This window comes from Setaria viridis, chromosome 2, assembly GCF_005286985.2.
Source record: "Setaria viridis chromosome 2, Setaria_viridis_v4.0, whole genome shotgun sequence".
NCBI classification, from domain to species: domain Eukaryota; kingdom Viridiplantae; phylum Streptophyta; class Magnoliopsida; order Poales; family Poaceae; genus Setaria; species Setaria viridis.
Window position 1 is genome coordinate 11554940 of NC_048264.2, and position 17251 is coordinate 11572190.

Consider the following 17251-nt stretch of genomic DNA (forward strand, 5'->3'; position numbering starts at 1 on the left):
CCACCTGTTTACGGTCTGCAACTACACGAAGAGGATTTGGCACGAAATGAGTAACTGGACCCACTGTGATGTGCTTAGCCCTACACATTGGGGGAGTCAGGACTAGGTACACGAGTGGTGGATAGCACTAGCAAACGCTCGGTGGTTGGGCGAAAAGGACTAAGAAGCCTAATCATTCTAGTGCTGTGGAAAGTTTGGCTGGAGCGGAATGCGAGGACCTTTCAGCGGCAACGGCAAACACACACGAGAGTAATTACTAAGATCAAAGATCAAGCGTCAATGTGGATAGTGGCAGGAGCAAAGCATCTAGCCCATTTTCTTCATGTTGTATGATGTAAATTCATAGTCTGGTCGACCCACTTGCAACTTCCCTAAACGGGGATGTGAGTATACACTCTATACAGTACATCTATTGGTTTTGCTCATCGGGCTTACCTTTTTTTTAATATAGCAGCAGCTCTCCTACTGGCTCATTTAAAAAAAAAAGCCAATACCTCACATGTATGTGGGAAGAAGTCAAAAACTAAATTCATGAAGATGTGAGTTTGTACGTAGCTTTATCTAGATAAACTCCACCACGTACAGCTTTAAACTCTTGAAATAACTCCAAAGAAACTCCATCAGTTAAGACAAAGAAAGAGTTAAAATGAAACGAAACTGAAACTCCAACAATTAAGACGAAGGGAAGAAACAACCCTGAACACAGGGAGAGAACGATATAAAAGTGTTACAAATTAAAGGAGTACAAATAACTCAATTGTCCGAGCGATTATCTTCTCCGATCCACTCAGCTTGGTTGCAGTGTAGTATTCTAGAGCTAGGTATATTGGCAGCGTTTGAACCAAATGGCTGGAGAAGTATGGATAGATTAAGAAATGATATGTCTGTTCCATGTTCCAAGAAACCGGCAATAACCGTCAGATCATCAGATCAACCTATCAATACAACCATGCGGTCATCTAGATTGCTCACGGCTCAAATATAAGATACAGTTTTATCTACATTTCACACTCAACTGAAAACTAGGCAACCCAATATTAAATAAATTGACATGCATATAATGTTGTACAATTTAAACCATAAATATATGATAAGTTGAAATATAGAGATTGATTCTCTATGGAGGAAGTATATTAATAATTTACTATTTAAACTACCTTTATGCCAATTGGACATGGAGAGAAAAGACAACAATTACTAGAGAAAACTTTATGTTTCAGACAGCAAGCATTAGAGACCCATTTCTTCCTCCTTTTCTTCTTGGAGAATACAAGGTAAAATTGTAACAAATTAAAAAAGTACAACTGAATTGTCCGAGCGATTATTATCTTCTCTGATCCAGTCAGCTTGGTTGCGGTGCAGTATTCTAGAGCTAGGAATATTGGCAGCGGTTTGAACCAAATGGCTGGAAAAGTATGGATCGATTAAGAAAGGAGAAAATGGCAATAACTGTTAGATAACTAAATTCATACGGAGCCATGACTATTGAGCCTGCGTACTGATGAGGTCTTCAGCCCATCAGAACAAGCCTTACTCTAGCCCCATAATGCGATGTCCTCGGATATATGAAGAGCCAGAGTCATTAATATTTCGTTGGGCAAGTAGCTAAGAGTTTGGTTGCTTGTACTAAGTGGAATATGAATGACATGGTTCACTTAAAACAAGCATTTGGTTCATCTCATCCTTCAATTCATTTTCCTGATGCCACTCATCCCAGATAAGTGTGGATCTATATTGTCTCATTAGAAGTCAAGAAGTCACACGTACTATATTGGCTGTCTATACAAGAGTAAGGTTGTAGCTAGACTTGTCGAGGAACAAAGCAACTCCTATATTTGCAACACTCTTCTCCTTTACATACTTGGTATGCTAGACATATATATAGTAAATAATCAGATGAGGGAATGGGAGTTAGTCAAAAGGTCTTATATAACAGTACTACTAAGAATGATTTGGATGAAATAACTAAGCTTTGTCATGAATGGGCTGGTGCAAGTTGCAAATCCACATGCCATAATGTTATGTTGATCGATGCATTTGATTACTTTGCCTTTTTCGTGGAGGTTGTAAAAAAAAGTACCTATATCCATCCCGGGTTACACTGTTACACATGCTCATTCATACCTGTGAGTTTGTGAGTTTATACGTGCTTTTTAAAATAGGTTCATCAAAAGGCAAAATAAAACTGACAGTAGTTGAATGCTACTAGCTCCTAGTACTTTTTAATGCGCCAAAGGTCCAAGTTACTGCTATGGTCCTTCAACAATAGACCGTGGTAAGCAGAGATTGCTGGCTTGCACGCACACTCAAGCAGCAAGGACAGTCCAAGACTTTGCATTTGCTTCTCATCAAGCGTGTCCATAATCCAAATCTTCATCATGAATGATGTTGCAGGAATGCAGGCATGAACTTGAAGATCAGGACAACCCACGGATATTCGGATCGGAGAAACCCAGTAGCAAGCCATCCCTAGACAAAGGAGAGAGGCGCCATTTAAATGGATGAAGTAGCAGGACAGGACAACAGGGTGGACAGCCACAGCGACATATCCTGCGATTCCATACTTTGCTCTCCTCAATGCCACTCATTCCCAAGCAATGCATGCCTTTTTATCAATCCAGGCCAACATTATTACGCACAGTTAGTTCATAAGGAACATCGTAAAAGGAAGAAGGGTCAAGGGTACAATGTACTTTGAATAAGAACAGATATACAGTAGTATGGAAAACTATTACTACTACAGAATATGGTGAATGACAATGCAATTGCAATCATTTGTAGGCCTGTACCCAATCTTGTTGCCCAAAACAGTGGCTATTGTGAATAAGGTGAAATTGAGAAACCCAGGATGAGGCTGTTGTTGACCTTAAGAACACTTCATCTTTTGATCCTGCTTTGGATGAATATATTGAAGGAGGTAGCCTCCTGATGAGGTTTCAATCGCTAAATGCTTACCTCTCCTTAGTAACACGATTAAATTACATTCGTTGCCTTTATTAAAGGCCAATAACCACTAGGAGTTGTTCCCTGGTTGCTTGGATGAGAACACCATGGACTTTCTAGCAAGTGGTATACACTGGAGTTGCGTTTAAAGGCTAAGAAAGAGCCCTCGAGTGTCTGATTGATTGCAGTGGCTGGATATATATTGGTATGTACATTTATATGAATCTCAGAAGCACCACAAGCACAGTGGGACATTGCAAGGCTTGCTCGAATGGATTAGGGCCATTTGAAGTGGGATCTAAAATACGCAATCCTTATATCAAATGAATGAGAACCTCGTTGATCATATCCGATCATGCATCATCTTCATGCCAAAAATGTATGAACAATCACCACAAGAAATCTCGTAATCCATGACGGACAAATTTCATCATAGATCACTCAAAACCATCACAAAAGGGATTTATTCAACCTGTTTTGTCGTAAAAGTCTTCTGTCCTTATGGATATCCTCGCACTGAAAAAATATTATCATCTAGACATTGGCCAAATTTGTCCGTGGGGATACTAAAAAAAAGGCGTTGCTTTCCCCAAAAATTAGGCCTTTGCTACATGGCTAAATAGGATAAATGAACCATACCAAATGATACGTGCATGCCATATCTTGCAATTATCAAAGCTTTTGTAGCTGAGAAACCATAATTTGTGCTGCAAGAAGTGAAAATGGGGGAGCAGGTGAGCAGAAAATGTGTGGCATAAATAGGACCAATGGATATTGGTTTTGTTAGAGACATTCATGACTTCTTATATTTAGCAAACTATAATGACATGCAGAAGATAGAGAAACACGCCATGCCTCAAGAATATGTACTCTCTGTGAAGTAAATAATTGAATTGTGACTTCCCTGATGATCTAAAATCGCCACATGGAGCAAGTTAAGCTTTGTCACCCTGGAGTAGCTAGCCGTGTCAGCTAAGCTTTTAGTGGCTCCGAAGTGGATTTACGTTTGTAATTTGTAGGCTTGAAAAGTCAGAGCTCTCCAGCTACAACCGGCTCATGACTAAAATGAGCCACCACTTCAACTTGAGCTCCAATTCATTTTCCTGGTGCAACTCATTCCAAATAAGTGTCATCTACATTGCTTCATCTAAAGCAAACTCAACAAGTCCATAAAAGAGTGGGGTTTAGGTGAAAGGAGCATCTCAATAGTGTCTATATGAGTGTGGTATATATTTCAGAGTAAGAAAGTTTTTTTTTCTGGGAATTAGTATGCGATTATATCAGCACATTTATAGTTGTGATATGCTATATACATAAATAAAAATCAAAAGCATGTGCACGGAGGTCTCTATTGGTTAAGGAGTTGGGTCACAAACAATATCAGTAGTACGCAAAGTTAAACATGAGAAATTAAAGATATGAGTTGGTAGGTGAAAATAATTCAGCTTTATCAAGGACCACACAGGCTGTGAAGTATCTATGCATGCACCAAAAAGTTTTTAGGTATCCAGCACCGCCTCCGTGCAGTTATATATGGAGGACGACTACTCGCTTGCCCTGGACTGTTGCTCAACAACTTGGCCCTTGCAAACGCCGTGCCTGCCAAGAATGCTTGACGTATATCAGCGGTTGCCGAACCTGCCCCTTGCCACTACTATCCCTTCCAAGTGGCCTCCCACACCAATCCCCTCACCGGCCGGCTCACCCTCACGGCATCATCATCCGAAATCAGCAGAGGGATGGCGCATCCGGTGACGGTTCGGCAACGTTCTCTGGCCCCGCAAACCTTACTGTGAGCACGAGCGACATTGGAAAATTCTCCATCAAGTATGCTCAAAGTCGAGGGTATTAGGGCCATTTGGATCGCATCTCAAATCATTGCGGTGTCCTTCAGTGTGCAGTCTAAATGTATGCCACACATTGAGAAATTAAATAGGCAATCATTATAAGTGAGCCAGAATCTCGTTGATCCATTGCATTTGATGATCACGCAACATCTCAAAGCCAAAAATGTATGAACGATATATGGGATTTATTAAACCTATTTTGTTGTGAAAGTCTCATGTCCTTACGGATGTCGTCATGCTGTAAAATTAACAAAGTTATCATCTAGACATTGGCCAAATTTGTCCTCGCGGAGCTTTGTCGGTTTTGCGACAATAATTATCAAAGCTTGACAAGTGCAACTACAAGTTGTAATGTTTAGTTTATGGCTCTTAACTAATTTGAAAGTACGTATACTCTAATCATAATGTTCAGCTTATGCGTAGTTTACGTACTATTTTAGTCTTATGATAGCACAAACAATTAGCGCATAAGCTTCATTCCTCTGCTTGTCCAAATTTGAGATGTGTCTTGGAGATCACTGAGAAAAAAATTGGTTTGCATGCATTTTCGTTTGCTTCGTAGATAGCCGTGAGAGAGGGCCACAATTGTATATATTGTTCTTGTACATGTTCCTTTTTATGAAAATTCTTGTGTAATGTAATCAGCAGAAAGACGTCGACTGTGTTCCCACTATAGATTAGTGGTTTTAAGTTAGACTCAACGATGCGGACGGACGTTAAGGATTGATTTATTTTCACTTACATTTTGTTCATACAGTACTCGACATGACATAATCTGATGACCACTATTTTTGTTGGAAAATATTTGTAAACTACAATGAACATATAAGATTATTGTGAATTATTTTTCAAGGCCTTTTCGTTACCGGAGCACAGTTCACCTTTCCCTATCAGTTGCGTAGAATTTAAACAGTATTTAAACGCCGTTAAGTAAACAATGGTTGATGCTAGATCTCATCACTCAGTTGAATGTAGACAAATTCAGGAAGACGTCTATTGCCAGTGCTTTCACCACTCTTGTACCTCTAACTGATGTCCTCCATCCTTCTGTTCATCCAGGCTCCTGGTGTCTTCGGTGCAAGATTATTTAGGAAATTTTCATTAAAAATGATTTTTTAGAAAATCTATAACATTCTATTGCCTACTTACAGCCTTTTCAGTAATACATCAAAGACCAATTTGGAGCGCAGGGATTTCAAGCGTAACATATCCATTCTGTTCAGAGCCGTGGCAAAGCCCTGCTGTGCAGGTGGTAAGGATTCCTAGACAGGCAAAGGAAAATCTGAGTTCAGAAAATCTGATTTTTGGGGGTAATTTTCGTGCAGAATCTTTCTTATTTCTGGGGGATAATTTGAGTTCAGCAGGGAAAAAAAATTGCTACTCATATGGGCCCATGCCATGCGGTTCTACAGTTAATTAAATTTGAACCAGGTCCGGATCGAGCCCTGATGACCAATTAAGCAGGAAGAAAACTGTTCGAGATCAGCCGGTACTGACAAGATCGAAGTTCCCTACTGGCAAAGGCTGTCGTTTCAGGGTCATCATCGCCCGTGTGTGGGAGCTCGGCTACTACCCCAACGGCATCATCAGCAGGCACAGCGTTGGCATCCGCCTGTGGGACGCCCAGATATTCTGCTGCATTTTATATTGCTCAGACCAAGAAAGCAGCGATCAATGCAGGCTAGCTACTCAATTAATACAAGGGATATGCAAAGCTAAACGAAGAAATATGCAGTGCATGACCCGACTAACCACAGGATATAGTACCAACAATTTTTGGGAGTTCCACCCTTTTTAACTACAGATGAAACACCAAGTCAATGCACAGGTTTCAACATACATACATACATGCACAGACAGACAGATAGGCAGACAGGTACACACACTACACCGCTAAAAGTTTTCCGGTTAAACATAACCAAAGAGACTCCAGAATCCTTGAGCATCTTATCATGATATAGCTTCACTTGGAATCACTATCCAACTTTGAATTATCACTAACTGCAGGTTCAACATAGTTTTGCATCCCCCACAGTAGTATCTGCGAAAATCAGGTACTGAAGCAGCGGCAAAAGATCTGGTAGTGAGAAGCAGAAGCTCACTCCCTCATCCTGTAAGATTATGGTCAGTGCAAAGGTTAGCTGGCCCCCTGCTGTACCACTGGATAGGACCGGGCTTTTTCCAGCTCCACAGTGATCCCAGCAGCAACCTTGTCATTCCCTAGGGTTGGCTCCACATTAGGAGCATCAATGACATTGATGTTGAACTCCCTGGGCAGTCGAAGGGACAGGGACTGCCTTACTTTCTCAGGTAAGTCATGGTATAGATCTCTCTTGTGATCGCCACTGCTGGGGGCAAAACGAAAAGATGTTGTGGCAGAATCCCCAAGAATAGCAGTTTTCTTCTCTAGGCGGCGCGCCACATCTGCTACAGTCAAGTCAAATGATACCAGGTGATCCATATCATGATCATTGTGGTGAAGGCGGGCAGAGAAGTCTGCAACTGGTACAGCTGCTGTAATGTGGCCATCCAAAAGGAAATAACCATTGCGCATGTTGCGCGGCATCAACTTTTGTGTTCCAGTGCCCTCAACATCAAATATCTTTGGCGTCTCAGGGTCAGGGAATGGGGAGGAAGTGCCAGAATAACCTGAGCATGGAGATATCAGGTGCACTATTGGACTGTCTGGCCAATTCGGATACGACTGAAGATCAACTGTTTCACCATTCTGGCTGTTGTCGACCGAAGTCAGAAGCTTTGCATATGGGACCTCCGGAGAGGAAGGGGTTGTCAAATGATGGACAGATTCCGGTGGAGTGAAAGCAGCAGTTGATGATTCAGTTGTGAAGGCCGAGAACACTGGAGGTGAGACTACCTCTGTCTCATTTGCATACGGCCCAATAGCAAATATGGATGGTGGACTAGTCGGGGATGGTGAATTCAGTGAAAATGGCTGAGCGTCATTGCTTGGCGATTGTGCAATAGATGAGGGTTCTGATTGGAGTAAAGAAGCTGGAGAGGATGGAGGTGCCACAAACGGGAATACAGGAGGCGGTGGGTGGTTTGGAATTTCTCCTGCAGGTGCATCTGTCCTTGGAGGTGTGGGTTCCGGGACAAGTGCAGCATGGTTGATGCGTCGCCCATTCTTCTGAGACCCAAAGCAGAAGTACATGCCCAACCGATCAGCCCATTTCCTTCGCTGCAAACAAACAAAGCAGTTAGCAAAGAGAGAGAGAGAGAGCATACTGCAGGTTATTATGTGCAATCAAGAATGGGGTATGAGATGATTGTCCTTGTCGTCATAAAAGTTCACCAATGAACATGGAAATTCACAATATAAGGAGAGAACCAAATACGCATAAGCAATCATTAGCCAGAGAGCAGTACAATCAAATGTCCAAGAGCTATTTCATCACATATAACCATAAAAGAAAAGTAAATGAAATCACTAGAGCTTTAGAAAAATTACACGCAAAGATCTGCAACTACATAGATTGACAAAATATATGGAGCATCAATCACACATTTTCCACATAAGCCACGTGCCCGCGAACCGCCCCCGCCCCCCCCCCCCCCCCAAAGGTGCTCTAAAACCGTGTGCACACCATGGAGCATCAATCAATATTATAAAAAATGGAAGGTTATTAATAGAGAAACTTCACCGCATGTACAGTTCAAGAAGCATGGAGACCAACAATTGACAAGATTGAATCAAATCACCTTATTTTTCAAAAACAGACAAGCTAGAAGAGGGAAACGTATAAATATACCAAGAGAGAAAAAACATGAAAGCAGCCTGTACTGAAAAGAACGGCACCTAAGGTTGGGGATTAAAATTGAAACAAATAGCATGGAATATACAACAAAGAATGAATCTTTTTATCCTATCTGATCCCTTGAATAATTCAACATAGCTGTTTTAACTCTTCCTCTTTCTTTCTAATGCATTACTCCTTGTTCACATACCGTTTCCATGCTGATACTATGAAAACATGGCACTGTGTAAGTGCCAAATGCAGTACTCATCTCTATATAAAGATTTTCTCAACAAGAGCATGCATTGAAGTAAAATAAAAGGTATGGTGGCTAAACTTGGTTTCATTTGTCGTGTTTTAAAATAGAGGCGCTCATACTTTAATTTATCACGAATTTGAAAACAATGTGACAAAAGAATTAATACAGGTCAACCAAGTGAACAAGAAAGCACACAATTTTTCCATCATAGATATTCAAAGTATACACAGAAATGAATAGATAAATAACATATATTCTAGAGCTGCATCTTTATAAATAAGAACACAAACAATACATAATAACAATAAATCCCTTGCATTCATTCACATTCTAGGAAGAATCCTGAGATAAGAAGAACATCGATTTAGTTGTACAAAACAAAATCTTTAGCACCCTAAACCCTAAACCCTACAATTCAGCTAAGTGAAAAACAAAATTTATTTGGCAAAATCAACTAAGTGAAGGTAGTAAGAAGCAATTGTTGAAAGAAATGATAAACATTATTCTAGAGCAGCATACTACATAATATCAAACTGTGATACAATTCTTTCTCTTTCTAGGAAAAATCCTGAGATCAACATTCTGTAGCAGCATCTCTCTTGCCAAGGTAAGACATGAACCCAAATACTAGATAAATGCAAACTGTGGTACTATTCATTCTCTTTCTACAAAGAATCCTGAGATCAACATTCTGGAGCAGCATCTATCATGCCAAAGGTAAAAACAAACACACATACAAAATAACAAATTGTGGTACTATTTGATCGCTTTCTAGGAAGAATACTGAGATTGAGTAGCATCTACCTCACCAAAGATAAAGTGTGAAGACAGGTACTACATAATAGCAACCTGCGGTACCATTCATTTGCTTTCTTGGAAGAATAATGCTGGGATCAGAAGAACCATCGATTTTGATGCATGAACTAAATCCGAGCCAAATTTTGTCAGACATTGTTTCACACTTAATTTCTATGGACAAACTACTAATTACAGAAAAGGAACCCATTACTCAGTCGAGTGGCATGAGAATGCCACTTTAGAATTGACCAGATGGTTCCGAAAACACCACCTTCAACTAAAATTTAGTGTACTTCATGTATAAAACTCAAAATTGATACAATTGAAGTACTTTGTTGGCAATCTATGCATATCAGTTGTATAAGATCCCTAAATATTTGGAACATTTATTGATGACCAGATTTAGAAAGAATGATTGCATAGCAACATGCGTCCGTTAATAATTGCAACGCAGTACAATCAAGTACATGCAAGAAACCCTCCGTGACACATGTTGCATGAGATGTTATTTTCTAGCAGTTGATAATGAATAAAGCCACAGAAACATGCAGTCACAAATGTTTAAATACATCACATCTACTAAGCTGTTTCAGCTACGCAATCATTAATACATAAGTGATCCAACCAAAATCCATGCAGGACATCCCTAATGTTGATAAGGAAAAGAAACATGCAGTAAGGTGTTGAAGCACAAACCGGCAGTACGTCATGTTGTCTGCGGCTCCCTGCTGTGAGAATGGCGGCAGCTGCTGCGTTCACAGTTTCAATGGCGGCAGCCGCTGCGTCCAAAGTGTCAACGCTGTTGTGGACAGGCACGATCTCGCCCCCACTCTCCATGGTTGTGGAAGCAAGGAGCAGGAACACACGATTCCCTGCACTCCAAGGAACGTATCACACCTACGAGATCCAAGGTTTTACACTGAAAGAAGCATGATCCGGCCAGTCTGCTTAACCGATGAGCCTCCGTTGCCAGCAGATCACTTCCACGAAACCAAGAGACCAGATCAGCCTGCAAGGTTGGAGAGGTTTATGTGTTAATAAAAATTAAGAGACCAAACCATCCAGTAAGTGGATGAGAACCAGAAATCAAAGTCTAGTGCAACTTGGACGAAATAAACGACAGGGAATTCTCACTGAATTGCAGAAACCCTCACCTTTGGTTTATTTTTGGTACCGAGTTTTGGCGGAGTCAAGTGATCAGATCCATCGGAACGAGCCTGATCGAACTGACGATTTGTTAGAATTCTCACCAGCGGCGCACGGCGCAGCAAAGATGTGATTTGATGGGCGAGAGTGGAATCCATCAAGCAAGCCGCGCTAGGGTTACTTACCAGGAGAAGAAATCTGACGGATGGATCGATCTCCACTCAAAACTCCACAGCCAGGTCAGATCGGCAAGAGAAGGGGCGAGGCGGAGGACAGATCGGAGGGCAAAGGGGATTGTGGCAGGAACCAGCAGGGGGAGGAGAGGAAGGAGGATCAGCGAGACGAAGAAGCTAGAGTGGGGGAGGGGAATTGCGTTCCTTCGTAGTTGTAGCCCGGTTTTTTAGAGGTAGAACCAGCCCGGTTTACCTGAGGCGTGAAGGCATTGTGAAACTGAAAACACGTTAGTTGATGACTACCTTTTTTATATCTTTTCAGTTGTATTTGTAGAGGGGCATTATTGTGAAAACCCTGAACACTAGGCGCCATGAAAAAAAAAGGGTGGTGGCGAGAAGGTTCCTGTTGATAACTGATCGTGTCAAGCACATATTACATCGTTGCCCCAAGTTTGGTAGAGTACTATATACCTTTCATGTATGTATAGCAAAGATAAATGAGGTCCAATTATTCCTCTCTTTAGTATAATGGTATGCCATAGAGTTTCTTTTCTGAACCTTTGATGAAGTTCATTGAAATTCAAATACACATTCAAATTGAATCAATGAACCACGACTATCTGTACATCTCAGCATGTTTAATTTGGTTGAGTTTTGTATCCGGACAGGATAATTGCATATACATATGCTCCTAGGATAGGACAATTCCTATCAACCTCCGCAACCATATGTCTTCGTCTTTGGAGCAGACGACCGTGGTCTCAGGATTCAGGCTCTCAGCTTCCTGCCGCGCGCACGAGTCTTGCTTCCTCCTACTCCATAGACACACGTACGGGAGGATATAGGCTCATGTTAAAACAGACAAGGACATAGGCATAAAATTGGAGAGGAAAGAACAGAAGAGAAACATACGATATTGCCCGGAGCTGCAACAGCTTAGCTCTACTTTTATTTACTTTCAACTCACGATGTCCTGAACTCATACTTGGACAACACAACTCGCTGCCGGATTCTGCAGTCTACGTCGTATAGAACCAGACTTGACTCTTACTCGTATACACTTACAGCTCAAAGACCCTATATGGTCTTTGCTTACAGCTCAAACGCAAACCAGACACTAACATGTGCATGCTACACAAGCATCACGCTTCTTAGATCGGTAAGATTAATTAAGCAGCAGTCCTTGCGATTTTCTACAGAACTATCAGTTTTGACATTCGGAAAACTAAAATCTGTTTTTATCATATTCCTCTCATTTAGCCCGTTTAAGTACTATTTAAGTGATTTATTGTGTTCATCATTGAGTGAACTAAAAAATGTTAGACTCAAAGCTTTTCTAGATGGAACGTTGATCTAAGTGCTAGCTGGACTCATGGATAAGGGGGATGCATGAGCGGTGTGGCAATCCTAGCGCTGGCACTGTTGCGTGACCGGCATCCGTCCATTCTCAATCCTTGTTCTATATATAGGAGTGATTTACAAGAAATGATCTAATCTAAACAAAGAAACAACTCTCCGAGGTACAATAAAAAACCCCAAGTTTGAAATGTTTTCCTTTAGCGGCAAAATTGTGGAAACTTTGGTTAGATTTGAGGCCAAAACTATGGCAAGGTCCTCTAACGAAACCACTTATTTCACCACCAAGGCACTAAGTAATGTTCGAATTACTGTTTGTGTAGAAAATGCTCTTCAGCTCCACATCTTCATCATGCGGTCCTACATCTAGTGGTAGAAGCGTTATAGCTTCAACACCTTCTGTGGTGGACGTCGTAAAGGAAAAAAAGCAACCTTTTTTTAAAATTTGAGAGATCCCTTCATTCAAGATCTTCACTTTGTGAAGTCCTGTACACAAAATATTTGCACAGGCGACAGAAGTCAGCCTTGATCGACCTTCGTCACGATGGTACATTGTGTTGTCGGAACAAATATAGAGAGAAAACATGTTGGCCCAAAACTAGGAGAGAGTTGACCCCACTAGCCCAAACCAGGAGGAAGCCTTTCTACACCCTAGATGGTAGACCAGGAGGTGATAGGGACTCCCCTCCACATTTAAGTTGGCTCAATTCTTAGGTTGGGCATAGTGATAAACCATTTGTTGGAGCTAACTATTTACATGAGTTGATGAAACCAGAATGAGTTCCAGCATGAAGATAGAAGGTTGATAGCTCATGTGTCAAGGATTAACAAGCTAGAGTGAAGATTGGAAGATTCAAGAAACTATATTTCTCTAGCAATGATTAAGATCAAACTTCATCATCAAGCAAAGAGGATTTGATGGCTTAAGGATTAAGTATCAACAAGGATATGCTTGTGGATTGATGACAAATTGGATCATTGCTCATATGTTGGGAATCAACAAGTCAATGGATGATGATGTTTGTTAAGGGATCATGTTGTTGGATATGTTGATGAAGGTGTTGGTGGATATAATCAGCGTATATGCTTGAGGATCAAGAAGCATCATGAAAGATGAGTGATAATCAAGAGTTGATGGTGCTAAGATGAAAATGTAAAATCTTAAAAATGGACATCAATTGGTTGGACTTGAAGTGAACATTACAAGAAGAGGAGAATCCTGACTTATTAAGAAGCAACAAGGAGATGGTATGAAATGGAAATATCAATTTGATGATCAAAGTGACAAGGTGAGTAAATTGAAGACGTGGAGGTATGAAATGGCTTTCTGTAGCAAGGAGGACAAGCAAGCAAAGGGTTTGGCTCCAATGAACCAAATCTACTGGTGAAGGGTGAGTGAGTGCTTTGTGATGATGGACCATGTGAACCCAGGTGAGGCTATGAGTGGTGCACACCAATCATTTGAAGAATATAAGATTATACAATATTAAATGATAAAGATAAATAAGATGTGTTTTATGAGTTGGCCCACATCGAGAGTGATTCATAAAAGAGCAATTGGGGTTTATATGTTGAAGAATAGCAAGTGACTTGAAGATATGGAAGTTGTCAAACTTCATGTGTTGATGAACATCATGTCAAAGGCCAATATGGAAACTTCTTAAGGCAAAAGCTACAAAACACTCCGAATGGCAAAATGCAAATGGTGTTGGAAACCCTCAAGATGAATAAAGAAGATAACATGAACGTGTTTCTATTATCTTAGATTTTATAGTAGCATTTGACTATAGAAATGTTGCCCTATCACAGGGGCTCCAATGTTCATAACTTACTTTTTGTCTCGGGGTCCCCACTCTTTAATTTGCAATCAAAATTTTGATGTGGTCAGAAACTTTCAGTCCCATGTCAAAACTTTCTCAGCCCTCCCAACTTTTAGGCATAAAAGCTAGCTAGTTTTGGGGCTTGCACATTCATATCCCTAAGCTCCTTCTTTCCTTGCTATTGAATCCATAGATTTGCTTGAGATTTGAGACGAAGAGAAGGGACTTGGTGTTGAGAGAGTGTTTGAGTGCTTGGGATCTTCATCCTATCTTTTGTGCACTTAAGCATGTGTTTGGTTTGAGAACAAGGTAATATGGGATGGTCCCATCCAAATTTTTCAGGATGGGGTCATTCCACCTCATGTTTAGTTGAATGGCATGTGTCCGTACAAGTTTTTTGTTTGGTTGGAGGGATTGATGGATGTCATATTTAACACCATTAGCTATAGCTATTAGTGGACCCTATCTTTCACCCATGGGACTCACCTATCATCCTTTATTTCCTTTCCTTTTTCTTTTGTTCTGAAGTCCACCTTCTCTCCGTATTACGTGCGGCTGCTCTGCTTGAGCTCCACTCAAGCCACAAGTGGCTCGCTAATCCTACTCATCGAACTCCTCTACTGTCGACCTTGACCAAAATGCCCCCAAGGCAGGCTTGCCTACCGCCGACCGCATTGACCAGCAGCTCAGCTGCAACGGCCTTGGCTGCACTACTTGCATCGGCCACACTGACAACGGCTACACCCCTTCCCCCACCACCCTTGGCCATGCTGCCCGCATCGGCCACGCTGAGCTCGATCGGGCTGCCCCAAATTGGCACCCTGGCCACCGTCCTTGTCCGCGCTGCCCCAAGCCAAGCTTACCCACCGCCTCCCTTCTGCCCTACAGTGAGCTGCACCCCCGCTGTCCTCTTCCATGCTAGTGACCTCATCCACAGCGCTATCCGTGCTAGTGCTTGATTGCCACCGTTTGCCCTCACCAACACTGGATCCTGCTGTCCGCAATCGTGCCCACGCGCAAGAGCGATGGAGGAAAGGATGCCATTGCGTGAGGCGAGTAAGATGGACCCACCTCCTTGATTTGGAGGGATGGATCCATCCCACATTTAGAGGGAATATATCCCCTCTAAGGATGGATCCATACCACATGTTCTCCCACCAGATATAGGATGAAGTGTGATCGCCCCATCCCATCCCACATCATCCTTGCAACCAAACACACACCAATTTCATAGCAAGAGATTCTTGAAGTATTTTTTTACTCTTGGAGATTCAACCTGACTTAAAGATGCTCATGAGCAACCAAGGATTGTGATGATGTGCAATAGAAAGTGAAGTATTTGATATTGCCTCTACAAGGGAAGAAATCAACATTGAACCTAAGGGGCACTTTAGTATTTCCTGGGTGATGGAAGGGGTTGACAGAGGCTCTACTCCCCTAGGAACTCTTCAAAAGAGATGTAGGATCCTAGGTGGAGGAACCCAATCAAATTGACCTGTCTCCCTCTTGGTTTGCATGTTCTTGAGTTCTTACTCTACTTATTGAGCGCCTGTGTCCATGTATATACATGGAATCATCTTTCGAAATTGAAACACAAGACTTTATTTGATTTAAGCTAGAGCTATTTAGGTGAAGTTTAATTTCACAATTATTTTCCAAGTATAGCAAATTTCCCATGTGTGTTGAATTAATATTCTAGGTCACTTTAGACACTTCCAATGGTTGTGATGGAAATTGAGTATGCTAATTTTGTTGCAAGCTTTTATGAAACTTTAGGAATCACTGATTCACCCCTTACAACATGTGATGACGGTGTTGGTGAGACAACCAACATGTGGTGGTGAATACATAGCATTATGATCTATGATTAGGGAGGCATAGTCCCATTGTTGTCCATGGTTGGTGGAGGCTTGGACATGTGAAAATTTCATTGCATGCCCTTGCAACAGAGACTTTCTTGTATTGAGGGTTTAAGCCACGCATGTCATTGAGGACTAGTTTATTAACTTGAATTACATGGATAGCATCATGAAGGTTGTTGGAAAGATCATCTTGCATCATTTTGTGGATTTGCTTGCATAGGTAGATGGTGCAAGTGTCATATTAGCACTGATGTGCAGTCTTATGTGCTCCAGGACTATCACTGATGTTGTTCGAGATGGTTGAGGAGTAACTAGGTGCGTATGTAGTTATTGACCTGAACCAAGCCAACATAATTGGGGAATGGGAATAGAACTGGGAGAGGAAGAAAAATTGGAGTAGGTGGCCTACAAGTATGTCTAGCAGACTACCACTTGATGAAGTTAGCCACCTTCGAGTTGAGGATCACCCATCTAATCCACCTTGATGCATTAATGCTGGTACCAATTGAAGAATGAAGGATAGGAGCCACCTAGCTACTGATAGATTTACTTATGTTATTACAAGAGCAGACGAGGTAACAACACTAGAAGAACCCACGATGTGTTAAGGTAAGCAATGGCCAAGTAGGAGAGAAGCAACAACACATGGTAAGTTCTAGAGGTTCAGGAGATGAACCTATTCTAATGCCACTGACGTCATAAAAAGAGGAGAATTTAGGGAAAGTACAACACAAAAATATCCCGCATCAACTACACAATGGCAAACATGAATTTCCCATTCACCTCATCCAAACAATTTGGCAGGATGCAATATTAATTGGTAGTGCATGACATAGTACTGGATACCATGTAATTGTTTGCATATATATTAATGACAGCCAAGAAAGGTGGCAAGATATCAATGTATTCATATGAAAATGATCATACTAAAAACAATATCATTTATTTGTTCGCGGTTTGATCTAATCTGGTCACTAGTGATAGGGGTCTTTTTTGTAATATGTACAACCCAAGGTGCCATTAAATAGGCCCGATTTCTAGTGTTCCACATAACTAGCTAGTTTCAATCATCTCTTTGTGCAGAGTCTCACTTCATAACACCATTTCCAGATTCTCATAAGTCAATGGAATTCTGATCAAGCTTTCTCAGTTTTTTCTTTGCATTTGCATTGTTTTCTTCTATGTATCAGGAGGCAAAGGATTGCTCTTCATAGAAAAGATTGCTTTTGCTAGGTCATTGAAGAGGGAAAAAAATATTCTATGTATTCCTTCTGCAAATCCAATCCTGTGCA

General features: G+C 41.3%; 1 protein-coding gene across 1 annotated transcript; it reads right to left on the reverse strand.

The window, feature by feature from the left end:
- Positions 1-6646: 6646 nt before the first annotated feature.
- On the reverse strand, positions 6647-10593 carry LOC117846398 (uncharacterized). Its single transcript, XM_034727554.2, has 2 exons — positions 10299-10593; positions 6647-7989 (listed from the first exon to the last, which is right to left on the reverse strand). The coding sequence occupies exons 1-2, from the start codon at positions 10437-10439 to the stop codon at positions 6928-6930; spliced, it is 1203 nt and encodes a 400-aa protein (XP_034583445.1). The 5' UTR covers positions 10440-10593; the 3' UTR covers positions 6647-6927.
- Positions 10594-17251: the final 6658 nt, after the last annotated feature.

What these genes read in the sequence shown, in the direction of transcription:
- LOC117846398 (XM_034727554.2), bottom strand. Translation starts at nt 10,439, where the DNA reads ATGGAGAGTGGGGGCGAGATCGTGCCTGTCCACAACAGCGTTGACACT. An exon ending in GACAACATGACGTACTGCCG is followed by an intron (nt 7,990 to 10,298) that starts GTTTGTGCTTCA and finishes GTTTGTTTGCAG; the next exon opens with CGAAGGAAATGGGCTGATCG.